This window comes from Harpegnathos saltator, unplaced genomic scaffold (genome assembly GCF_003227715.2).
Source record: "Harpegnathos saltator strain DR-91 unplaced genomic scaffold, Hsal_v8.6 scaffold844, whole genome shotgun sequence".
NCBI classification, from domain to species: Eukaryota; Metazoa; Arthropoda; class Insecta; order Hymenoptera; family Formicidae; genus Harpegnathos; species Harpegnathos saltator.
This window is the reverse complement of record NW_020230698.1, coordinates 2063196-2090281: the sequence shown is the minus strand read 5'-3', so window position 1 is coordinate 2090281 and position 27086 is coordinate 2063196. Positions and strand designations below refer to the sequence as shown.

The 27086-nt window shown below is 49.6% G+C and overlaps 1 protein-coding gene across 3 annotated transcripts in view; it reads left to right on the top strand.

Annotated features, from left to right (window-relative positions):
* LOC105188024 (uncharacterized) overlaps nucleotides 1-24374 on the top strand; it is a 64525-nt gene extending 40151 nt beyond the window's left edge. For 2 of the 3 annotated variants that reach the window (XM_019843552.2, XM_025307256.1), the window contains exons 3-6: nucleotides 10273-10508; nucleotides 19185-19325; nucleotides 19543-19680; nucleotides 20764-24374. In XM_019843552.2, coding sequence (XP_019699111.1) covers nucleotides 10326-10508; nucleotides 19185-19325; nucleotides 19543-19680; nucleotides 20764-20973 — 672 coding nt within the window. In that variant the 5' untranslated portion in view covers nucleotides 10273-10325 and the 3' untranslated portion in view covers nucleotides 20974-24374. Of the gene's footprint in view, nucleotides 1-797; nucleotides 2189-10272; nucleotides 10509-19184; nucleotides 19326-19542; nucleotides 19681-20763 lie in introns of those variants that run through there. The other variant, XM_019843553.2, reaches the window with a different exon arrangement.
* Nucleotides 24375-27086: the final 2712 nt, after the last annotated feature.

The window sequence follows — 27086 nt, the reverse complement described above, 5'->3', positions numbered from 1 at the left end:
TAAGGTGCTATAATTAATCCCCATCGTCGGATTCGTCTTATGTACGGTTGACGCACTGTCGATCTCTTCGCGGATCGATTGTATGTGTGTATCTCTCTTTCCCCGCGACACGAAGATGGGAAAGCCGCCGGCGATGATGCTCCGCGCCGCGTGCGTGGCCGAGCCGAAGGTGAGGGTTACCTAACGACATCCTGGGCTTTCTACGACGAAGAAGGTCAATAGGAGACAAAAAATTAAGAAAGAGCGCGTAAGAACGAAGAAAGCACGAGGAAGGGTTCACAAAAAGAAGTGTGGAGTCATGATGCCGGAGCGAGGAGTGAGCGGAGGAAGGCTGTGCAATTTTCGCGAGACTCGAGCAAGGGAATCCAAGAAACACCAGAGTCACCTCAGCGGGTAGCCATTGACACAAGTGCCGAGACGGCTCTCTCGGTATCGCACATTCGCGATACCGTGGATCATGCCGGGCAGACTCGTGAGATGAGACTACAATGTACGGCGGAGCGAGCATGAGTCGACGTTAGCGTTGCACCGCTGACGACTAGCTTCTACTACGTACGCATGGTGGGGACAGAGTAAGGATCCAAGTGGGGGGGATGGCGGGTCGCTCGCGGGGAGTTATGAATGAGTCGCGGAGTCCTGAACCATCAGACCCCCGCGGTGGGGGCAGGAGTCGCGTTGGAGAACGCGAACTGTCCAGGAGGAGGGAAGAGGCACGATGGGCGAAGGAAGTGGCGACGGCGGCGGCGGCGGCGGCGGCGGCGGCGGCGGCGGCAGCGGCGGCAGCGGCGGCGATGGTGAGGAAGAGGAGGAAGAATAGAAGATGAGAAAAGGTAAGAATCCAAGCGCGGGCGTTCGAGGAAGGGCAAGGATAGTAGGGGGGGACCCCTCTGAAAGCGGGGTATGGGCCACGTGCTCGGTTGCTTTACAATCGTATATAGGCACCGCTCGACCGACTGGCCAGTACCATACACTGACAGTCACACCGGGGGCGCACGAGGTGATAGGAAGAGTGAAAGAGTTGCGCGCCCGTGCAATAGAGAGGAGGGAGACGGACAGACGGAGAGAGGACGAAGGATAAGAAGAAGAAGAAGAAGAAGAAGAAGAAGAAGAAGAAGAAGAAGAAGAAGGAAGAAAGGAAACGTAGGAGGATACATATATACACAATAGATAGAGACGAGGCGATCACGGGAGACGACGGATCTACGTACACACGACCAAGGCAGACAGACAGAAGTCCACTTCCATTCCCTTAGACAGGTTCACTCCTACTACAAGGAGAGACGAAGAGCCTGCCTCCGTTCGCTCGCTCGCTCGCTCGTTCGCTCGCCTGCCTGCCTGCCTGCCTGCCTGCCTGCGTGCCCGCTATCCTGTCAGACTCTTCGCCTGACTGGCTTCTCCTTCTCCGCGCCTCGGACGAAGGCGACGAACATCTCAGTCACTTTCTGACAATCGCTTGCGAGACCAGGCTACCCTTCCGGACATCCCGCTGCGAAAGCGACGAGTAGCGAAGCTACCGGTGGTAACGTCGACGTGACAGAGGGGGTGCAAAGCACGCCGCACAGTCGGAGAGGGGGTTGCACGAGAGAACGAAGAAGAGGACTGCCGTTATTAACATCTCTCGATTATTTGCATTTTCCGACTGCTCCTTCCTGTTCTCACTCACGAGTCCTCCCGCCACTTTTTCCGGATGCACACCCCCGCCACCTGCCGCCCGCAGGGATCCTTGAACCCCCGTTCTCTCTTTCTCTCTCTCTCTCTCTCTCTCTCTCTTTCTCTCTGTCTCCTTTTCGACGTGTATAAAAAGCAGTGCGACGCGTGTGCCGGGATCAGTGCCGACAGATTGTGATTCTGTGCGGGGGGACAGTTTGTCGATCCTGCATTCAGTGTTGTGCGATGGCGACTATGGCGTCTGAGAGCGGCTTACGCTCGGAAATGAAGGCCATACTGAGCCGGGACGCCAGGACTACGTCGCACAGACTCGTTGACCGTTTCACGAACCTCCACGCGACCACGGCGTCGGCGACGACGTCGAGGTGGTGGTGGTGGTGGTCGAAGCTCCGGGGTGACGCGAGTCCCCGAGCGGACTCGCGGTGTCCCTCCGCGGCGTCCGGTGACCACCGAAGAACACACACCATGAGCAGCGGCAGCAGCAGCAGCAGATGCACGAGCGGTCGGGTCAGGTGGTTAAGTAAGTCCAAGACATCAAGTCAAAATATATCGACTCGGCTTCGCGAGTCGTCAAGTCTTCTCGACCGGTTGACCAGTTGGGAAAGATCCCGCGCGCACAATGCGACTTTTTGCCGCTCGCTCCGGCTACGTCGAGCGACCCGCGCGGGGTTGGCACAATGCTGAGGAAATTGGCGCGAGGCTTCGCGAGCCGCAAATTGAGGAGTCTCGGCGACGTCAGCGGCGAATTCGCGGAGTCGGTACGCGCGTTCTCGCGACGACGTTACGAAAGCTTGAGCGCGCCAAGGCGGCGGATACAAAACGACGAGCTCGATGCAAATGAAGCAGAGCACCCGATATGATTTCCACATCGATTCGTAGAAAGCAACTCGCGACCGGAAGGAGGATGTGACCGTTTTCGTTTTATTTTCCTCACGCCGCGCGACAACGACCGCGCGGGAATGATAGATGGATGCAGCCGGTGCCGGCGGTTTGCGACACCCGAAATGTCGCGCGAAAATAATTACGTCACGCCGTCCCCTTGCTGCATGCGGCGCTCTCATCAGTCGATTGGCCTTGCGTGTCGCTTGCCGCGCGAGGAGAGATCTACAGAAGGCGTATGAATATTTTTTTAAACACGACGCTGACACAATGACACGATCCGCTCGATCCGCCGTTTCGATGCTGAAACGGCGCTTCGATGCGATCGCACGCGATCGTCGACAACGTTTTAAGCTGACTTTCAACACCGTTCCGTCTTACATTACAATTAATGTTCGCGCTACGCGGCGAACATTAATTCTAACGATACCGTAAAATTAGTGTGGCTACACCGGGCGATACACACGCTCGTCACTGTCGTCGTGAGCTCGTCACTCGAGCGCCGCTCGCTGCTCGCGTCACGCGACGTGGACGATGCATCATTCGCGTTTCCCCCGATCGCTACTTTTTCGTACGGCAACAGGCGAAATCTGTCAGGCGCGATGCAAATAACATTTCCACCCGTTCAACTCCCCCGAGGCGTTCGCGCTTGCTACTCAGCATTCAGCAGAAAATCCCCGCTCGCATTCCCCCCGTCACTAATATGAATATTCGCAATTAGATGTGAATCACTCGAATTGCGCTTTCCTTCGCGCGTCGGCGGCGGCGGCGTGGGGCGTTAATCGATGAAAGGGTCTTGCTCGACTGGAATACTCGGCCGGTCGATAACCGAAATGAATCAATCGTCGTGCGTGCGATCCCCGAAGAATCCGGCCGCTCGGTGAGACGAATGAAATCAATCGGTGTGCGTAACCAATCGAATCAACACGATCGATCGAGAGACGATCGTCATACCCAATTTACTCCGCGATTTACTCCGTGTTAATTCTCATCAATCCGGTCGACCCCGAAATCTCCAGCGATCAACGCCCAACGGTGGTAGACGACACCAGCAGCGCGCGGCTTACGAATGTACTGCTCGCGCCTCCTCTGCTCGATTTATTGTCATTCGTATGTTTCTCCCGCTCTCTCTCTCTCTCTCTCTCTCTCTCTCTCGCACGCGCGCGCGCGCGCGCGCGCTCCTCTGCCACACAGGTTTGACGTCATTTTCGAGCCGCCAAGCGCGTTAGTCATCCTCCTCATAACGGTCCTCCTTATCGATTCTTCATTTGTGCGTTCGCGGTGCGATCGCACTCGAGTCCCGCCCATCACTCGAGTCCTCGTGCATACGCAAAACGCACAGTCGTCTAACCGGGCGGAATTCGCCGCGACGCGACGATCTCGCGCCCATTTGCCTAGTCCCACCTGTTGAGTTGCAGTCGCGGTCGCCACAGGTGGTTCGAGCGGAGCCGAGCCGGCTCGTATCGATCCGCGGCCGACACGTCGCGGCGAGACGTCGCTCTCGCCGAAAGTCGCCGAGGGTCGTTCCCTCGCGCGACGGCACGCCAACGACGACGTTCGATATCGGCGGATCGAATCGTCGGCGGAATTCCGACCGCGTACGCGCGGCCGTCGGTCGCGCGGAGAATCGGCGGGAAATGATGTGCAATAAATCGAGCGGCGCGTACGCGCACATCGCGACCTACCGCAACGCGCGAGCGCGCCTCGCTCCGCGGACGCGAACGGAAAGAAAAGGGAGTAGCGGGTCGAGCGTAATGGGGTATAATTGTCGCGAGCAATGCGAGGACAGTGCGTCATTACCGCATTTTTCATCGTCTTTCTTGCCGGCCGACAGCGGGGACGCACTCTTTGCGCCGCCCGGCGTGCGTTGCGCTGGCTTTGCGCGCCGTGCTTCTTTTTTTATCCTTTTTTCGACGCGCGCGCGCGCGCGCGCACGCGCGCGCGGGCTCCCGTGGAATTTCGATGGAACGCCGTCGCCGAGCGAGTCGTCGTTGAGGTAGGCCCTTCGCGCTCATCGGCGCGCCGTCCGTGGACGCGCGGTCTGCGAAAGTTACAAAGGATCGTCTCACGGGGCTCTCGCGACGAAAGCTGACGGAGACGGAGACGGAGACGAGTCTCGTCGCCGGGCGAGCGTCTCGAGCCGATCGACACGAATTTGCCGAATGGCACAATCTGCACGAACCCGGCTCGAAATTCTCGCCCTCTCATGCAGATCATCTCGTAGTCGTAAACGTCTGATGAACCAGTGGAAGTTTGTATTTGTATAAAACTGAGCTGAGCTGAGAATAATGGAGTGCCAGAGGCCATTTATGGATTTTCGCGAGATATTAATACAGAGGAGAGCTAAATCCGAATCGAGCGTTTGGCCGTGTTCCCGACCCCGAGTGCCTAACGTCTGTACGTTCCGGAGGACCGGCGCGAGATTTCATTTGCATAGAAACTGAAATCTTAATCAGCGTCTGTAAATGACGGATAACGCGCACTCTCTTTTGGCACTCGTGGGTCCCCAAAGAGGAGCTCTCGGCAAAGCTGTAGGTTAAATAGAACCAAAGTGGATTGATATTATAAGCGTGAGAGTATGGAATTAGCGTTATGAATGGAATATTGAGTCGAAAGTAGGATCAGAATCTCGACTCGGACAAAAAGGGTAAAAACACAAAAGATAACGCGCATCGCGCGCCGCGTTGGCACATCGAGGCCAACGGTTTTCCGACGCGCGGCGCATCGACGCGGCGCTTCTGCGAAAAGCGATTAAGTTCACGGCGCGTAGTTCCTGGATTAGGTAAATGCGAGAGTGAGTTCCTCGCGGCAAGATTCGCCGGTCCCGCGAGTGGCCGTTTGAATTTCTTCCGTCGCGAGGAGAACCCGTCTGAAAGCGCGCGCGCGTGCGCATATCCCTTTCTCCGCCGATGAATTTGACCGATCATGGAAGACTAATCGCATGGCAATTAAACGCGCCCAGGAGAGGGGAAAAAACGCGGGCGGCGGCGGCGGTAATTAAAGAAATAAGAGAAAGTAAACGACGCGAGAGACGACGCGACGGCTAAGGAGCGACGCGCAACCGGCGTCGCGCGGATAAAAATACCTCGCGGCGCGCTCGCGTGTTTCTCGCGAACCACTCGGGTGTTTTCGTATATGGACGAAAAGTGCGCTGCAAACACGCGCACGTGTGTCACCTCCTAACATCATTAGCGAGCATTAATTGGACGCCTCCCCCGATGTCGAGAATTGTCGCGCGCCTCCAAAGATACCTCGTGTCCCGCTCCAGCTCGCACTCGCTGTGACGAAAATAAAGCGAGGCAGCGGACGATCTTATCCGAGCGACATGTCTTGTGCAATCAGTTGCGAAAAACTGTACCGTTAATGTCCATCCGGTTAATGATATCAGTTAATACCGTAACGCCATCGCGATGATACCGGTAGCGATACTTCACGCGACGATGACGCCGCTTGGTAGAGCCGAAAAATCCAAATCTCAAAATCACGAAATAATTATTCGCTACCCCGCCTCTCTTTTTCTCGCTCAAGCTTTTATTAATCTCGATTGATTCCCCGTGATTGGATATTTTGGAGAACCTTAATTTAAACAATGTTCTCAAATCTCGAGATTTGGAAACCTTCCGTAAAGTCATAATATTAAAATCCAAAGACCGGGACAATATCCCAATTACAATTTGTCAAAAGTATTTTATTGTTCCGCAAGACGAATGTTCACCTCGAAAAGGAGACAACTGTGTTAAGATCCACCTATTCGAGGGCCTTTTTACAGTCGTTGACAAGAAAAGGCTGTCCGTAATTTTCGTGAGCTTCGGAGCGTATCCGTCCTACTGAAAAATTCTATCGAGATCTGAAATGAGATTTCCAAAAAATTTTCGAAAAATATGAGATCTCAATTATTTCATACGATATCTCAATTGAGATGTATGAAAAATAGAAAAGCTTTTCCATTCTTTGATCGAAGTATCATTAATTATTTTTTCATTTATGATTTCTGAATTGAGATATTGTGTGAAATAATTGACATCTCGTGCAGAAAATTCCGCGGAGATCTCATTTTAGATCCCGACAGAAATTTTTCAGCAGGGTGTCTAGTCCATTGGGAGAATTCTACTACCGGGCAAGACAAATACGTTCTAAAATGCACGCAAAACATTATTACAGACCGCCTTTTTGCCCAATTAACTCCGTCCGGCGTCCGGCGTGAAATCGTATTTCGAAGGATTATTTGATATTCAGATTTCGGTATCGCGACCTCTCGGAAAATCGCCTCGCTTTTTAGATGGCCGTGCATTTTCGTCCGGAATAACGGAAGTTTCCTCGTCTTCGTCGCGCTGCCACGAGAGCATTTTCGCGAGCGGATCGCCGCGAACAAAATTGGAAGCGCAGCGCCACTTTAGGGCGCAAACTTCCCCGCGCGTTCGCGCGCGCGCGCGCGGCAAATTGCTCTCTCATCGCGACGCAGAACGCACTTAAGAGCCGCTCATTAATATGCGTTAAGTGTTCGAGGCGTCTCCCTGCGCCTCCCCGTCCCGCTCCTCGTTTTCTCCAGCATCTCGCCGCTCTTTCTCCGTCTTCCGCGCTTCTGTCTCCCTCCCTCCGTCCGTGCGTACGGCGCGTCCGCCGGCCACGCTGCACATCGCGCGTTCGTTCGTGCACATTAAAATGAAATTCGTTAGCGTCTCGAAGCTGGCACGACGCGCACCTCCGGTTTTCGGCCGCGCGCGAGCGCGCCTCCCTTCGTCCTGTCGACCGACAAACCAAGACCCGATGACGTACACTTATATACGTGTAAACTCAACGCTTCGCAACGAGTCGCGAAAGTTGCAGATTTGAAGAAGGTAGTGCCTGTGCAGAATCCATTTTTGTCTAGCCTCGCTCCTACCTATACGAGGAGGAAGCCAGGCGGAAGATACCATGGTACGCCTGTGAACAGTGGAAGGATTATCGAGTCGAAATTTTGATCCTGCTTTCGACCTCGATATTCTATTCTATTCAACGCCAATTTCATACTCTGACGCACGCATCAGTCCACTTTGATTCTATTTGGCCTGCAACTTTGCCGAGAGGTCTTCTTGAAGATTCCGCCTACAAATGGCGAATTGTGCGATTTGTGTCATTTAGAGGCGCTGGAGTAGTAACTTGCGTTTCTCTATAAATTTCTCGAATCTCCATTGGCTCTCCAGAATCTATAAATGTTCTATAAATTCTATAAATTTGAATCTATAAATTCAAATATCGAAATAGCTGCCCTTTATATTAATATCTCATCCTCCAAGTCTCTCACAAGAAAGTTGTCAGTCGAACGAGCTGCCGACGATCGATTTCGACCCCTCGCATCTCCTTCGGTTTCGCAAAAAATACCGCGACCCACAAACGGCATGTTTTGGGACTATTCTTGATACCGCTGAAAGGGTTGGCTAATCTCTCTCTCTCTCTCTCTCTTTCTCTCTCGAAAAAAAAAAGAAAGAAGAGCCGCGTCTCAGTCACATCAATGTCTAGTCAGCAATTTGGAGAACCTAGCGAATATCGCCAAACGACAACGAGCTTGGCCGAGCCGAAGGAATTCAGTCGAATGGCTCATGTGCGATTCCGTCAGATGACAGTTCGCTGACATGCGAGGGACAGGTTTCGGCGCAAGAGCGGCGAGTTCCGACCGAGCGGTCGACGTCCGGGAGCGCTGGCGAGCGCGGAGAACGGCGCGCTGTAAAGCTGGATTCGCACTATGCGTCTAGACGGCGGCAGCGGCGACGCGGGCAAGGCCCGTCGAATTCTTCTTGCTTTTTCTTGAATAATCGAGATAATGAGGGTGACGGATCCTGCTGCGAATGCTCCGCGATGCGAAACCGCACCGAGGAGAATGTCTGGACGCGGTGCGAATGCAGCTTGACGAGCTACCGAGAGCGGCCGAGAGCTACACACGAATCCGTCCGGCGACGTCGTACGCGTCGTTCGATTTTGGTGAGAAGCCCTCTCGCGCGCGCGCGCGCGCGCGCGCGCGAAAGCGCGGCGGCGAGGCGCGGGGTGGCGGGCGTAGCGCGCGGATTAAATGCAGACAACGCGCATCGTATGCGGCGGCCCGGCCGCACGCATCCTCTCCTCTTACAACGTCCTCCTGCGAATGCGTACGCAACTGTTAATGGTTTGTCGTCGCGGCGCTGCACGTGATCCTGATCCAAGGCCCCTCATCAAGGGTCGTAACTCGCGTAATAATGCGACGACGAATTCACGAGGACGTAATTCGGCGTGCGGTGATCCCGAAACTGCCGGATGATCATAAGACGGCCCCGATCGGAATCTACCATTTGGCCGCTTACTATCGACGACGACCGGGTCCCCCGGGGGTGAGAACAGCGAGCGAGGGGGGGGGGAGGGGTCGAAGTGCCGGGCCCGAGCCGGAAGCTCGATGATAATTTCACGCAGGCATCTCGCGCGCTCGCGTCTCTCACGTCAAATCGTTGATTACCGGCGGACATTGAGACGTGTACCGTCGTCTTTTCTTTTCGCAAGGCACGCGGACAATTCCGTTAATGATGCCCTTGCGACGAGTCGCCGTTCGTCACAACGCGGCCCCGGCCCGCAACGCGCACCCGCGGGATTCACAAATTTCGCCGCGGAGCGTCCTCGCGGCCGGGCCGCATTAACGTGTAACTGTTTCTCCGCCGATTTCTCCGCCGCCGCTGCGGAGACTTCCTGCATGTCCAGCACGACATGTCCGAATCGGTGGTGCGTAGGCCGCGCGATATCACGTTAACCGCGTATGCCGCGGACTGTGGGACGATTGAGCGGACGAGCAACGTGGAGGGACACCCCCCTGACGCTCGAAATGTTAAAGGCTACCTAGTGGGTGAAATTTAAGCCCTTTTACGTCAAGTTTCGTTTCGTTCTTATTAAATGTTACATTATCCACTGCAAACTTTTCTACTTTCTATAATAATATTCAATAATATTCAATAATAATAAAACATTTAATTGCATATTTTTTTGTTTGACTGTTTTTATTTTTTAAATAAAAATATATGCACACCGGGATGAAATTTCATCCGTGATAGCATTAACGGTGATTTTCTTCGTTGGTAGCTTTCAAGGGTTAACGCTGATTTATCGCTCTGGAGCCTCTTTTGGTTGCGTTCTCTGTCATTCAGGGACGTTCATCTTCACGGATCGTCCAGGATCCACAACAAATGTTAAAAATATTCCAGTCGAAAATGGAATCAAAATTTCCCTCGAGTCGTACGACTCGAACGACAAAAAGCTTGAAGAACGAACGTGTTCTTTATTAGCGGCATGTCGATTATAATCTCACCGACGGAAAGTGCGGATCTTCTCAGGATATCTCATTTGTCGAGCAAGCGTTCGGTTAATTAACAATTAACTCTAGAATTATGGAGATAACGATGACTAAATACCGATGATCCATTTCTACGGTCGAGATGATAGGCTCCCGGAAAGATTCAAGGGTGAAAATATTCGCTCGTTTCTTTTATTTAATGTCCTTTGGAAAAACATAGAATGCGTCGCTACGTAAATTCGAGCGACCTTTACAAGAAGTTACAAGAAACCAGTCATCTCGGCCAGTCATTTGGTGGTGCATTTGGTGCTAATCTAAACGTTTCACCAGCGTACCCAGTGGCATCGGTTAGCTAGGCAGAGCGTCTCGCATGTTTTTACGCGCGAAAGTCCAACGTCACGGCAAAACGAATCGAAAATGCTCCTCTTTGTTCGCAGGATTATTTATTTGGACGTTCTGCTTTATCGGAGCGGTGCACAGCGCCCCGAGAATGGCCAGCGACGACCGAATGAACAGCACTCCAAAGTGGGTGAACCCGTGCGGCCTGTCCGGCGACTACTACGTTGACTCTACCATGGACGTGGTTCAAATAGGAGACGCGCAGCTCTTGTCGCAAATAGAGACGCAGGCGAAAACGGCGCTGACACACGCGCGCATTTTGCGCGACGACTATGTGAGTAACACACGATTCCCATCCTTCGCGCGCAACAATACGAGTGTCGCTTTATTGTCGTGAGAGTCGCCCGAGTCGAAATTTCGATCGTACTTTCGACTTTAATATTTCAGCATAATTCGGTACTCTAGCAAGCTGCGCTTCCCACCATTTCGAAGTACTCAGTAGGAGTCTCTGTATGAACTGCTTATAATAATAATATAAATTTTATAAGCGTAATATATAAGTAATATCTTATAGTTTAAATATAAAAATACGGTACGCAATTTTTTCATAATACATAAATCGCACTTTGGTCTATTGGCGTCTGTATAAATTAAATCTCCATCGGTCCTCCACAGAATCTACAGATATTAGAGACTGCTCAGGCCGAAAAAATGGCCGAAAAAATTTCGACTCGGGATGAAACAGGAATTTGTGCGGTTCGCGCGCGAATCTTACCGGATTTCTCGCTCTTTTCTCTCTCTTGAACTATCGACGGCTCGCAAACGCGAACGATCACGCTCGATCGATGCGCCGATAATTATCGGCGTGACTTCTGGGAGGGGCTTCTCGGACGGAGCGAGAGAACCTCGAGCGGAAGGCAGTTATGGTAGTACTTCCGGCCGTCCGGACGTCGATCGTAGTTCCATGAGTCGCATAGACCTACGAAAGAGATCTCGATCTTGCGAAACCTGCCGCGTCTTCGTGCCGATCGCTTTATTAACCAACCTTGGTATTCCGCTTTTTCACGCTTCTCGCTTTTCTCCGCATGCGCCGCAAACACCAATATCTAAGAAAATTCACGCACTTAATTATTATGTTGCACCAATATTATTATTATTATTATAATACGCTCCATGAAGAAACGGTTAAATCTCAATACACGCAAAAACGTTCGATTCGCGAGAAGAGAGGAATCTACACTGTGTTCCGCTTCGCCTAGTGATTCGCGAATCATCGCTGTTGTTCTCGTGGAAGTGGATCGTGGAATCGGCAAGCCGCGGCTTCCTTAGGATTCCTTAGGTAATCGACTTTACGAGGTTGATATAAATACGAGAGATTTTCGTTTCGAAAGAATCCTCCCGACCAATCGTACCTTATTACCTCTCTCTCTCTCCAAGGACAATAAATCACGCAGCGGAGAGACCCGGGCGGCTGCTCAAGGTTTCTCTGTAGGAGCGATCCGAAAAAAGAGACCAAATCGTAGAGAAACGAGCAGAGCGACGGCAGAGTAGATGTTTCGCGCGCGGGATTCTCGTCTCTCCATCGCTCTGTTCTCTTCGAGAGGAGAACCTCGTCACTTTTACGCACCGTCCAATAATCGATTAATCGTAACGCGATTCCGCTGGACGGAAATCGTCTGCCGGAATCGGGCTGCCGGAAAAGAAACGAAACGAAACGAATGGGGAGGCAAGGCAAGAGAGAACAGCGATGGCCGCTAAGCTGCCGCGTTTTGCCAAACGACACGGGGGACAGCAGCCCCCGATCAAAAAAAAAAAAAGAGGAAAAAAGGCGGACAGCAGTCAAGACCAGAAGACAAAGACCCCCTTCCGCTGGGCTCGCGCCAAGTGGAGATGTTTACCTAGGCGATGTGCTACGTGCGTATGACCGAGTGAATTAGCATTCGTCGCGTGCATCGAGAGAAAGGGCATTTGTGCCTCCTCGCCATTATATAGGATCCGTCTCGGCCGCCGTCTCGCGGCCGCCGCCGAAGGGCCGGGCCGCGGAGCGTTCCCGTTACATCATCGCCCGCCGGGCGATACCAGATACCGCTGTTTTTTCTCGGCGTCAGCGCATAACTCGATATCGTCCGGGCCGTAAAGTCGCGTCATCCCCCGCCGCGCCCCCTCGCGGGGGAGGACAATAAATCGCGCACGTGTAAATGCCCGCGAGATATAATGAGCGACGTGGAAAGCGAGTGAAGTCATAGCAGCCGTGCGCGATGACAGAGAGGAGGGGGAGGAAAGAGCGGGAGGGAGAAAGAGGGAGAGGCCGAAAGAAAGAAGAAGAGAAAGAATGAAAGAGAGTCAGGTTCCCCGCGAGCGCGAACTCGAGCGGCGGGGCTGTGAGAGTCCCGGGGAGGGAGGGGGGCGCCTCCGCGGTGATATCGACTCGCGGCGACACACTGTCTGCTGGTCCAACGACTTCGCCTTCCAGCGCTTGTTATCGGTTCAGCGTAGACTGTCCAGCAGCAGGGAGAAAGGAGTAAGATTAGCTGAGGATACTGGGAGGATACTGGGAACGGCGGAAGTTTCACGGACGACGCGTATGTCGTGGCACGGCGAACGCGCGGTACGTCCGAGACGGGCCTCGCGCGATCGTCCCTTTCTGTTTTCGGGTCAAACGATTTTTCTCCGACTCCGGTTTCCGGCGATCCTCCGCGCCGGGAGTGTCTCGAAGAGATTCGTCATCGATCGAGAATCTCCATCATTTTGAATCCACCCTAAAATGTTGGATAAGGTAGCTTCGAGCAAAACCTTCAAGACCGATGCGGTTAGGCGTAATTTTGTCCAATAATGTCATCTCTCGATGACAGGAATCGATGAGAGGACCGAGAAAGTAAAACTGTGAAGTAAAATTTGTCGGGAAAATCCCTATGATCTTGTCGAGCAACCAATATATTATATATATATATGTATGAGATAAACGCACGTTTATTTCACACTATTGCAAACATTAGCGGGTTCTTACCCGCTGCCGGTGAAAAATTTAGAATGGTTTACTGATTAAAAAGAGAAAAAAAGAACGAATGTTTTAATACAAAATGTGACCCTTTTCTGCAGGAACATTTTCTTCCTAACAAAATGTGAAATCTATTAAAATAAGATCAATTACAGTTAACGACACTAAACGAAACATATCAAAAGATTCGCTTTAATGGAAGCTCAGTAGATAATTCCTTTTCATGTCAATTCAATTCTTCACGTTCGCAATTTTGCTGATTGCAGCGTTAAACTTATCACCGATCGGTCGCACAAGCACAGCTTTTCAGTGAAAAGGAGAACATTGATGGTACTTTCGAAAAGTTAGAGTTAAATGAACCATAATACCTAATCTAATCTCTCTCTCTCTCTCTCTCTCTCTCTCTCTCCCCCCGGTCATCCTGGCCGTTAATTACGTCGTGACGCGCCGGCGGTTCATCGTACGTCCTTGCGCGTCGCCTGTAATCCTAAAAAAGCCGGCTGCTCGGACTGTTTGCGATTCGTCGCGGACGCGCGACAACGGACAACGCCGGCGTCTTCGCGCGTGCACGGTCTCGCCGGTGTGTACGTGAAGGAATCGGATAAAATATCGGAAGCGGAGGATTCCAATAAATCAGAATCGGAAGCTGCCCCCCCTCCAGCGTGCGTGGGCACCTCTATACGCCACACGCGGGCGCACCGCCTGCATACTAAAGCCCAGACCGGATACACAACCTGCCACAGAGTGCATGTACTCGCCTCGATACATACGACACATATCTCCCACCATGGCACCCAATCGCGCCTCGGCGACGTTCATTTGCATCGTGCCTCCGCGCGCGCGATGACACTTTCCGAACGCGCGTGACCGTCGCCGTTGGCCGATGAAACGGCCCGATGAGCGGCGCCAGAAAAATAATGGATTTATCGGCATTTTCCGGATCGAGCGAGATGACGTGATGACGATGATCTGCAATACACACATCACGTCACTCTCCCGCCGAGTATAACAATCACGTCGTAGCGCGGCATTAACGACGATGCGGAACGTCTCCGACGTCCTGCGTCGATTAAACGATGGCCGGCCGCGCTCGCTCGCCGCGCGGCCATCATCGACGGAATTGGAAAGAGGAATAGCGTCGGCTAGGACTATCTATCTAAATCGAGGGACTTTATGCCCATCGTAGCGTCGAGAGCCGGACTCGCGAGCGACTCGAGGCCGTCACGCCGAAATTTTATAACTTCTAATAAGCGGTGCAGCACCGCGGCGAGACCGCGCTAGAAACAAGACTGAAAGACTAATTGATTTTGACGGATCCTCGGCAGCGAACACCGGCCGCACGCAGGCACGGTACCTCTCCGCGCGCTCTTGCCAGCCTACTTCCTGCCGGCTTCCCCGGCTCGGTTTTACGATTATTCGTGTGCCCCGGTGTGGCCGACGAGACTTTTACGAGGCACAAAATACCCACGCCACAGATTTGTCCGCCACCAGTGGTTATTAGCGACAACAATTTCTTTCACTCCGTCTTTTTTCCTTCCTACCACCTTTCCCTTCGCTCATTCGCCTCGCCTCGCCTTCTCTCTCTCTCTCTCTCTCTCTCTCTCTCTCACTTTCTCTCTCTTTCTCTCTCTCTCTCTGTCTCCCGGTCCTAGTCGATCTCCCCGTTTCCCCTTGTACCCCTCGCGTATTTCGCCGCGTAAAGGCGCGTGGAAAAGCGCCGTCGGAGAGCTCGTCGAAAGCGCGACGATCGGTACGATCGATCGATCGATCCCCCGGGCGGAATGAGAGCCACCGTGCGAATAAGCGACACGTCGTTAAACGTGAACCGATGAAAACGAGTTCCTCTCGAAAGGAGGAGAGGCTGTAGTGAGCGGGCGTGTAGACGCCCGCTAATGTATTTATTACAGGACCGCTCTCGCACGGAGTCGTCGTAAAATTCTATTTAATTATCTATCGGGCCGGCCGATCACGGCGTGTACACGCCGCGCGCGGCGCGCCGTCCGCGGAGCTTCGCGCTGGATATCGCTCTTCGAGATTTTATTAGTAATAACGTAGCCGCGATGACGCAACGCCGGCGGCCCTCGCTCGCCGCGCTCGCACGCGTATTTGATACTTTTCGATACAAAGTGATGAGCCGGAAAGATATCTTTGTATCGTGCCGGGGGCTTTCGTAACGATCGGGGCGTGAGAAGGGCCGATCGGCGCGCGAGTGCCCGCAGGTATCCACGAGATCGAGCATGCCATAACGAGGGAATGAATTTAATGAATGACTGCTGCTGCTTTCCTGCCAGGACTATCCTCGCGATAGCAACGGATCGGCGAACACCCTCGAGATTGGTGGTTGTCGCACGATCGCGAGCGAGTATGCTTACACAAGCCTGGCCGCTCCGTCGAGACAATCAGCTGCGTATTGGAATCAATATTGGAATCAGTATACAGAGGAACAAGATCGTTTACTATCAGAAGAGATGGTACGTTGTCTCACGATCGGAAATACACTTGGGTGAAGGCGCATGCAGTGTGTTACCTACGCCGTGGACAATCGACTCGATATGTGCTCCCGATGACGTTAACGTGACGTAACCGCTGAAGGAGTCAAAGTGACTCTTGTGCAATTTCTAATAAAAATAGCATTTTACGCCTTCCACGCGCATTGACGCAGAATGAAAATGGTAGAGATACGTATCTTTATATGTTTTCCCCACGCACGTTAGGTATTTCTACGTGACTTTTGCGCATGTTTTCAAACACCCGACATTTCGACGGCTCTGATAGATGTAGGTCGTTCATCGCCGGGAGTATTTTAGCGTCAGGTCGTCGTTCACGTCGTTCACCCCGCGCCGAGTAGCGCTCTCCGGAGCAAGGCGCTCCTTATGGACGATTCACGAACACGAATCTCTCTCCTCGCGTATATCGCATATATAGCACTGCCTCGTCGTGCTCATTCTTCGGCTCCGACTTTTCATTTATATCACTCCGTCCTCTTTCGTGCAATGATTTCTCCCAAATTGTTCCCTCTCTCGTGTGCATCTCTCACCAAGACGTTCGTATAAAACAATATAAATACGTTGCGCATGGTTTCGCTGTTATGTCGCGCCGGATGCAAGCGAATCGGTGAAAGAAATTACCTGTTGATAAATCGCGAGCGCGGCATCGGGACAAGTGAAAGTTCGCTTATTAACGTCGCTGAGATACGCCAAAGGAGCACCGGCATATATACCTGTCGCAACAATTGATAACTACCGCGCTTGTGCCGAAAATACACGCTGAAGAAATCGGACGCGCACGTGCATCCATAGCGCTCAAAGGGTTAACACGTTTATCTTGACGTGAGCTTATCGCGAGGGCTCGAGCGACACCCGTATCTTCGGCACCGCACGGAGGGGAAAAGATTGATTGACTTCACGTGACAATCGACGAGCCAAACGCATTTTGCTCGAAGGAAGCAGGACTTCTGGCTCTTGCAGTCGAATTCGTAATAAAGAAAAATTCTCGCTGTTTCCTTCATCCAGGATGTGCTGGTTCGTCCATTGTCATATTGATTCAAACAACTTTCTTCTCCTTGAGCGTTGCCGTCCGACAAAAGATCGCACGCGAATTTGTATATTGCGAACTCGTGTTAATAGAGATTATTAATTACTTATTTATTTATTTATGTATTTACGTAACAATGCAATTTCCTTAGTTTATTAATCCCTTAATAATTCTTTGAAATATAATACGTTATTTTTATAGTCTACCATATACGGGGTAAAAAATTATATAGAGTATTAATTAATTAACACAGATTATTATCGGAATTGACCTGGATCGGTAATCCGTGTTGTTCGCGCGACATCATGAGTATCTTTTTTCGTCACGAGGGTGCGATGACCCAGCAAACTGTAGTCGGAAAGTTCACGAGATTGAAACGCTGATACACCGCAAAGTGCAAACACGGCGGAGCTTAAACAGAATTACGCATGCACGCACGCACGTACGCACGCACGCACGCACGCACGCACGCACGCACGCACGCACGCACGCATGGACACAATCTCCCTCTGCAAGCTTTTTTTATATATTTTTTAGGTTTCTTATATTTTTTCTTCCTGCTTTATTAATTTCTGCGATGCATTCTCACATCTCGTTGACATTTGCCAATGTGTTCTTTTTTTTCAATTTTTTCCACCAAAGAATTATTTGGATATTAATTTAAATCTTCATTGGACGTGCAACTGCTTCTCATCTTTGTCTCTGCGACTCTTTCTTCTTCGCTGCTTAGAACTTCGAAATCTTATCGAAATTTCTAACGCCGAGAAATGAGAATATTATGAATAGACTTATATTATTTATCTATTAATCCCATCTATTAATTACTTGTACTAAATATTTAATATTAATTTATTTCACACAATCAATCTGCAGTTGAGCAAGTTATACACAATTAATGCATTGTTCATTGAAATTAAAAATACAGAATATATATGATAATTTTTAGAAATAATTTGAGTCGATGAACATAAATTATTTCAGATTGTCTTTATTTCTGTCCTACTTATACGCATGAGAATTTTATTTTATTTTATTCTATTTTGTTTTATTGATATTTTCTTACTTTAAATAGGTACTACCGGTTTATAAATAAATAAGTAAAAATCCATGCGAATAAAATATTGAGATAACGAAATATTAAATAACTCCGAGATGTCTTGCTTGAAGATTCGACATGAAGGAAACGGCAGCAAGGGTTACTTGTAGCGTCAAGATAGAGCTTGTATAATGTTTTGTCTCGAGATCCTCCATTGTGTGATCCTTGTAGGTTCAAAGGAACCTACAAGGCCGACGCAGAGCTGAAATTTCGACTCTCTGGCACGCTTCTGTCGCTCCCTATTTCCTTCACACCTCTCTCGGTTTGGCGGATGATTCATAATGGCTCGTTCGATGTGAGCGATCCCTAATAGGACAATTAGCGTGTCTCGAGCGGCGGCCGGGTTTCCAAGTAGTTTCCGGGTAAAGGACTAATCCGACTTTTGTTAGCTGACCCATCCCGGTATTCCCGAAAAGTCAGCGTGCCGCCACCGCCGCCGTCGCCGCCGCCGTCGCAGTCGCCGCCACGTTCGAGCCACGCGCCGCTCGCGAGACCGTGCGAGCGTTACTCATTCGGCGATTCGCACGGTCGCATGGCCACGTACCAGGAACGAGGGATATCGGGAGACTGATCGTGCGCGAGATGTTGCACGACGTGTAATCGGTGACTAAACACGCCGACATCCAGCGAGTCGTCGCTCCGCGACCTCGCGCTAACGCGAGAGATTAACGAGAGCGACGGTGTGGCTGGCGCAATCGCGGCTACCTGGAAACACACAACAACGGGAGCGCTGCCTTTCGCGAAGCGGCAATGTTGGGTATCTCGAGAGAGGCTACTTGTTGTCGCGTGTCAATAATTCGGCTCGTATAACGATAAGGCGTACGACAACGCGACGCGCGGTATATACGTCGTGTGATCGGTAGATCACTGCATGTTTCCGCTTCTCGGGATATTCGAATCGTAGAAATGCGATAGACAGGAAGGGGAGAAAGAAAGACGGCGGCGACACAAGCGGTGATGGGATCGAATTATTGACACGCGAGCCAATCGAGCGAGCGATTAACTTTTGCTTTTTTCCTCTCCTATTCTGAAATCACGTTGGATTCTTCGGGTCGCGAGGGCGATGGCATCCGCGCGCGTATGCGCGTCACGTAGCATTACTTTATATACCTCGGATTCACCCCGGGGGTGCGACCAGTGTGAGAGAGACAGAGAGAGAGAGAGAGAGAGAGAGAGAGACACGCGAAACGACGTAGCGATAACGCGACGACGACACCCACGCATGATAATTTTTCTCAAATTTCCGCGGGGTTACGCTCACCGGGAGGACGATGACGCGGAAACCCGATAGTGCCGCGCGATCCTCTTCGACGTCGCGACTCCTTTTTCGAGCGAAACAACGTATCTAATCGCGCCCACGTCTGCCTTCCTTGATCTTACAGCTGCAGCAGATTCTCCTAAGCGGCAACACAGCCTTCAAATCGTCCTGGGATGACATACGCTACGAATGGCTACCTGGACCAAAGGAGATACCCAAGATGCTAGGGGAGAAGCTGGACGAGGCGTATCTCGAGACGTTGACCGTACGTATAGACGTATTGTTTCGTGTCGCATCGCCCTCCCCTCCCCCCTCCCCACCTCAGGCAGTATATCGTCAGTAATCGACGACAATGGCGACGATGATTCTCGCGAAAAGCACGTCGCTCTCTTCGCAAGACGCGCGATGTGACACTTCAGCGACCGCGATCGCGCGCGATGTTGATTACAATCGATTGACAAACTCGTCCGCTCCGTTTTCAGATTGACAGCACTCTGCAAAACACTTACGAGTACCTGCAAAAATTCGCAGTGGGTATCGAACAGATAGTCTGGGAGCAACGCGACACGGGGGGCCCCTTCAGCAAGCACTTCGAGGACGTGGAGGACCAACTTCGATCGGTTAGTTTATCTTCCAGATCTAATCTCTTGTCTTTCTCTCTCTTCCTCCCTCCTTCTCTCTTTAACTATAAACTGCAGGGGGTTGTTAACCCCCTCCCTGTCTTCAATGAGGGGGTTAAGTACATTCTAATCTAATCTAATCTAACTCTATCCTTCTCTCTCTCTCTCTCTCTCTCTCTCTCTCTCTCTCTCTCTCTCTCTCTATCTATCTCTCTATCTATCTATCTATCTTTATTTCTTCCTTTCTTTATTTCTCTCAGTAATTGCGGCAAACTATGAATTTTCGGATTGTCGTTCTTGGTGGTACGAAAATATTATAAAATAAAATAAAGAAAAAAGAAATATAGAAACTGCGCGCGACTTTCACAATGGCACCAGTTAACCGAGCACAATTGACCTGAATTATTCCGCCTTCCGTTGCTGTAAGCGCGACAAAAAGCGTTTTGCCAAGTTTTACGAGCGTTTTACGTAAAGGTTGAGACGTCGGAGATCGTCGCTGAAAGACAAAACTGCCATTTTATCGACCATTCCGACGAATAGCTTTCGGCGCGCTCAGGTTCCCGTGTATCGGAGTTTCCTGTGTTTTTCTGTCTCGTTATTTACTCTCTCGATATGCATCGCCGACTTCGCCGGCACATTACAGAAAGATCTCAACCGCGGAACCGACGTTCACAGTAATCTAGATTCGTCGCGAAAATTTCATAATAATTATCCCAGGCAGCTTTGTCATACATCAAATTAATCCGTTACACATTTATCTGTTTTCGTTTTATATAATTCGAATCCTGTCTTGTCGCAAAATCTGAATTTCAATCCGGATGTAATTCGGATCACCTCGACCACCCGACTAATGCGCGGTCTTAAGTTTTTCAATCGAAACCGATCTCGGGCAGTTAGATATCCGAATACTTGAGAGATGTTATAATTTACCAGACGAAATTCTCGAATGCACCTTGCGAGTGTCGGCTGCTCCCTCTTTCTAATGAGATTCGCGAGCTCCCGCTGCGCGTCTCGCCCGGACGTATTCCGCGGATCGGGAAATCCGGCCGGTCTCTGACGTTTCGATGAATTGTTTTCTTTCAGATTCTCTGTGAAGTGCAAGTCGGCTTAGTAGAGCGTGGGACACCATTACCGAAAGATGTCTCGCGATCTATTATGCCGGACGAGCAACGCTCCCTCACCTCGCAGACCGAGCGGAACCTGCGAGCGTTCATCATCTACCGGGATTACGTGAACTTTCTGGAATACATACAGCAAGTCTTTATGTATTTGAGAAACAAAGCGTACACCTGAGGATTCCAAGGCGAAAGTAGAAGAAGGGTTACCAGGCGACGACTCACCCATTTCAGGACAGCGGCGCAACCGCAACTTCCCCATGTCCTGCTGACTTGAGATGGTTGAAGGAGGAGGGTGGCGAAAACGAAAGAGGTGTCCTTCCGATTGTGTCTTTTCTCTCGCCGGGAGGACGATTTTCTCACAAGCCATGTGCGTGCAAGGGGACCGAGCCAATTGCCGGGGACCGGTATCGACGACGATCGATCGATCGATCGATCGATCGATCGATCGGATCGTCGCGGCGTAACCGCCCCTTGTCGCGTTCGCCAGCACGTGTCATGAGCCAGCGGCACGATCACTCTCCGAGACTGGAGTTACACGGCAGCCATTGTCGCGAGTCTCATCTCATCCACCGTCCTCCTTCGACCCGCTCTCCGCTAGAACGTCAACTGATTAAGGGTAAACTGATTCGCGTCGTTATTAACCCATTCGCTTTCGCCTACAAACTTGCGTTTATTTATATACGTACATTGTCACACAAGTAGCATATCTCTAGCATGGCTTCGGCGCGACGACGCGCCATAACCGTGAAACTGCGTGAGCATGCCTAACGACTCTCGATATCGCGGAAGCGAAAACGAAAGCAACAGGTTCAGCCGCTCCCGCACGAGAACGGCTCCTACGGCGCGACGACGACGACTATGCGGGACATCGCGTTGCTTACGTCCCAGGAACGCGACGGCACCTCGCGTTGTCGCCTCGACGCCGCCGGACTTTCGGCAATCCCGCCGCGGCGGGATCGTGCTTGACACGCGGTGCCTCAAACACGATGTGCTTTCTCCACCAGTGGCCCGAGGCTCTTAACGATATCTCTTTAAACGAGTAAGTCGGTTGCAACGAGCACCGTATGCAAGGGATCCCCACGTGAGACTGGAGCGCTCGCCGAGCATCAGCGACAATCCGACTGACAATCTCTCACGATGTCACCTTCGTGACATGTTGCTTACGCGCCAATCCGATCGAAATCCACGGTGGATGTTTGCGGCCGGGTTGCGTTCGGTCTCTTCGCCTTCCGCGAGTCGTTGGAAATCTCAAGTCGTAGAAATCGCATCCGGTGCGATCACCTCCGGACGGTGTCTCGCGGTTTGTTTGGTCACTTGGTCACCTGTAATATCTGACACGTACACACACACACACACACACACATATATACACACATTACGCTACATTTTTTTGTGTGCCAAGTGCGTGCAGTAAATATAAAGTAAGGAAAAAAGTAATTGTGAGTTGAAGTGGACGATGATAGTTAGTTGGAGGAGAAACGAAGTCAATCGTAGCGTCGGTTGGGTTCCTAATCAAACGCAGTATTCACACCGTAATCCGGGCCACTCGCGATCCACAAGTTGAGAAAATCGCGCGCACACGATGTCGTGATATGCAGACGCACGAGAATGTCGTGAACGACGTATGCCCTAAGAGGTATTTCTGCGCGAGCAATTCACACACACACACACACACACACATACACACATCTCCCCCCTCCCGCTCCAACCTACCTTCCCATATTCCCACGTAATAATTTATTGACTCTCCGTAATGTTAGTATATATTTCTATTTATTCAGATTATTTATTTTATTTTTATAAAGGTTTTACACACGTCCGATTAATTGTATTTTAAAGTTTCTAGTTGAGCTTAAAAGTGCCTAGCGTACAAAAGGACATATCTCTCACTTTCTCTCATTCTCTCACTCCCCCCTTCCCCCTCTCTCTCTCTCTCTCTCTCTCTCTCTCTCTCTTTCTCACGTAGTTGAAACTATTATATTATTATTATAATATCAATATCGGGGTGAAGTGCAAAGTCCATCGTACGCTACGTCCGCGCAGAATATGAGAAGAGAAAAACAGACAGGGAGAGGGAGACTCGATATACTAACTGGAAACTTTACGAGGCTCATAAATTTCGCAATTCCGATCGCTACTACTTTGCACGCAATGATATGCCGCTGATATTGCGTCTTACTCGACGCTGATTTATTTTGAACAAATATTCTTCTACACGATCCTTTTTCTTTTAGAGATATCGACTTTTTTTCATTTTCGATTTAACGATACGCAAGACTGTTAAAGGCTGTCGGCTAAAGGACCACGTCGCGAGATATTCCCTCTGTTGACTTTAATCTAAGTTTAGTCATAATTCTATCCGCGACGTTGCTTCACACGATTTGCCGGGCATATTTTTATACGCACGTGAAATGCATATTTTTATACTTTGTCGTCGTAGGGATGACGAATGAAAGAATATATACGTATTTCGCGACGACACATCCCCTTGGAGCCGACAGTCCCCGAAAGTGATAAAACGGAAGAGTATTGTTGGTACTTATTTTATGTCACTCTGGAAAAGGTCACTGTGCGATCATGTGCAAATAAAAGTGCATTCTGATGTTGCATCGTCATTAATTCTTTCCTCAGTAGCGGCCCGCAAGCTTATCATAAATCATACGTACAATTGCCCACATGTAGGTGTGCGGTTATCATTTTAACGCGAGAAACCGTTATTTATACGCACACGCGCAATGCGTTAAGTGTATTCTCTTTTCTCTTTGTTATCGTATCATCGCGTCTGTGATATGCATCGTAGAGTATCTTCAACCGATTAATTGTTTTATCGTCGAACCGATAGATTGTTTGTTTCCATTTCGAGACGAAAAGGAGACAGAGGAAAGGGCAATAAAAATAGGAAGAAAGAATGACGTCTCTCACATGTCTTCAATCGATCTCTGTGTCCCTTTTTATTAAAAAAAAGAAAAAAAAAACAAAAAAAAAGAAAGAAACTTGTACAGTTATGCAATTATGGAACGCACAGGTGAAATTTCAAGGTACGAAAATTCACGGTCTCGGTGATACTCGATGAGAAAATTAATCGTGGAAATTGATTAATTACGCTCTTAATAAATCGATTAGTATTATTTATTAATTAACGCTGTTAGTTATAGTATTTATTAATTTACAGACACACGCGATTAATTTACTACTGGCGAACTAATAGTATGTATAAAAAAAAAGAACACAGTTTTATCGTACAATCGTACAATACATAGTACAATCAGCAGGACGAAGACGAATGTCGCTGCAGGATCTTGTCAAGACAAGATCCAAGAAGAAGGCGGGGCAAAATTTTCTCGAGAGTATGAGTGCGTTCCATAAGCACTGCGAAATCAATGAAACATCAGCCATTATACTTGTGTATACATACACACTGTACATAGAGAGATCAATCCGATAATGTAGTATAATATAGTGATAAGCTACAGAGACTATAAAATTACATGTGGATATGTAATATGCATACGGGCTTTTCTCTTCGGAATGTCCGCTCTGTTGTATCATATTAAACCAAAGACCACTCAACACCGAGCGCTGTTGTTATTTCTCAGTCTACTGCCTCCTCCATTTTTCCCTCCCGACGCGATTATTCCAGAGAATTAATTCTACAGGAATTTCGCAAAGTCGGTGCGGTAAATCGCGGAACATCGTCGTGACGAATCTAGTCCTGATGACATGTACTTATATTTTTCACAAACAATGGACAATTATTATGTAATAGCATAAACAATCGTCCGGTCCATTTTTATAAATGTCTGGCGTATCTTGTCAAAACGGGTGACTGCATGTTACAACCAGAACAGAAGACACTGAAATTAACTTTCAGGTAGTGGGAAAAATATTGTTGACTGAGAAATGTCGAAAAAATGACTCGGGAATGTTGTCTCACGGTCAAAGATGTACTCGGAATGTGTACAACAAGTCTTTGTGTATCTGAGCGTATACTTGAAGATCCCAGGACGTAAGTAGAAGATTACTGGGTTACCAGGTTACAAGTCTTCCTCGATGCCTTGCTAACTTGAGTTGATTGTAGGAAGAGGCGAAAGGGACTTCTTATATCTTCCTTCGATTATATTTTCCTTCGAGGTCCAAGAGAAGAAGTTCGAAAGGGCAAGTGACGTCTGCGCAGGACGAGGAACCGGACATTCGTAAGTGGTACTCACGTTGTTTGCGATTCATCGACATGGTCGTGGAAACTGATGGGTGTACATTGTAACGCGTCGTCGTGGTCGCCCAACTACCGCCGTGATAACTCCAAGACGCAAGTTACACGGCAGCCATTATTGGGTTGCAACTCGTTATCCACCGTCCTCCCTCAACATTCTCCGATAGAACGTCAATGTTAAAAGATAAACAGACTCGCGTCGTTATTAACCTACTCGCTTTCGCCTACAACTCGCGTTTGCTTACTCACGCTCTTCCAAGTAGCGAGTAACAACCGTAACTGCGAGCATGCTTAATGATTCTCGATATCACGCCGCGAAGGCGAAAGCAACAGGTTCAACCGCTCGAGTTCTCGAGACAAAAATGGTCCGATGGGCCAAGATGACTTCAAGTTATCACAATAAATCCCTTGATACGAGTACACGGATTAAAATGGACACCTGTTACTAGTCCCAGACTTTTAGATTCAACTGGACAGCCCAGATTTTACCGTCAATGTCGCCCAGCTGTCCAGCTAACGTATTAAAAGTGTGCAAATTATTAAATATTCCTTGTTCGTTGATATATTCCTCAAGAAATATATTTTTACAAATTACACTTTTAGTCCCTTTTTCCGAGGTTCGTCTAGATTTCCAAATTTGACAACTCTGCCTGGATACACGAGATCTACGTGAGTCCGAAACGATCGTCGAGAGCGGCAAATGAGAAACTAGCTAGATGTCGAAATTCAGCCGAAATCTAACAAACGATTTCATCTCCGTGACATTTCGCCCGTGCTGTTAAAATCCACGGTAGATCTCAACGGAGAACGTGGCGTCTTTCCGCCTTCCGTGTGACTTCTCGTACTCTCGGGAAATAGACGCAAATACGACTATGACTTGGCGAGGGTACACATATAACCGGCAAGTCAACGACCGAAGGGAACTTTGCCCTTTTGGACTTATTCGCGCAAGTCCGCTCTCGGGGACACGTCGCTCTGATCGCACGCGTATTTTGTCTCGCGATCGATCTCGAAGCGAGCGTATTAACGAGAGAGAGAGAGAGAGAGAGAGAGAGAGAGAGACCATTGTCCTTTCCACGACGATCGGCACGCGTTGCACGAGCATTCGACTCGCACATTCCGACTTGTGCAAACGGGATTTGTCTTTTCCCATGATCAGTGTCCGATGTCGTGTCTGGAGCTGTCGACGTCGTCGATGTTTGAGAGGAAACGCGTAAGTACATGATGATCGGCTCGAGCACGGCTCTGTCCCGAGCCGCCGTGTTTGCGCACGCTGTTAGCTCGTTGTCATCGCTCGTCCAACTTACTTTCTCATAAGGATTTCCACTTCTCTCGTACTGAACCCTCGTGTTTGACGATCCCTGTCCGCCTTCCCTTTCGTGCCCTCGTCCAGGTGGTCTCCCGAACGCCGCAAAGGTGTCAATGTTTTATCTAGCCATTAAGATCGTTAGCTCATCGTCCTATGCGGCGTTTGACGGCGATACAATTCTTGAATTCTGTTATAGAGAAACTCGCTCGATGTGTAGAAAGAAATTTGATCTTCTAGTTTCTCTTCTCTCCAGAATAACAAAATGCGAAGTAAAATTCAAAAGGAAGGAAAAGAAGTCTGACAGAAGTCTCATCATGATTCCTGGTACGCAAAATCCTCTTCTATATTTCATAAAGAAGAAAAATCTGTTCTATAGAGAACTTGCTTTCTGAGGATTGATCGGGAACTATTTCTCTCGTTTGGAGAGAATTATCGACTACGTGCTAAACTGCAGTGAGTTAAAAACAAGTGTATGGTCTGCTAAAAACAATGTGCCCGGAATCTTTTTGCTATCTTAATAGTAATTTGTAAAATTCTGGGCAAAGAACAATTTCGGTGCAGCGATTAATATTCCAGCGAATTAGAAATGGACGCCACTCACTGATGAGAGTCACGATAATTAATGCTTCCTAGCCGCTTCCGCCTGATAAATTTTATATTCTCATAAAGAAAGGAACCATGAAAAACGATTACCTGCGAATTATTCTGTGACCTTCTAACAATAACCAATAGCATTGCCGTCATCCATAACATCAACAACGCCATAAAA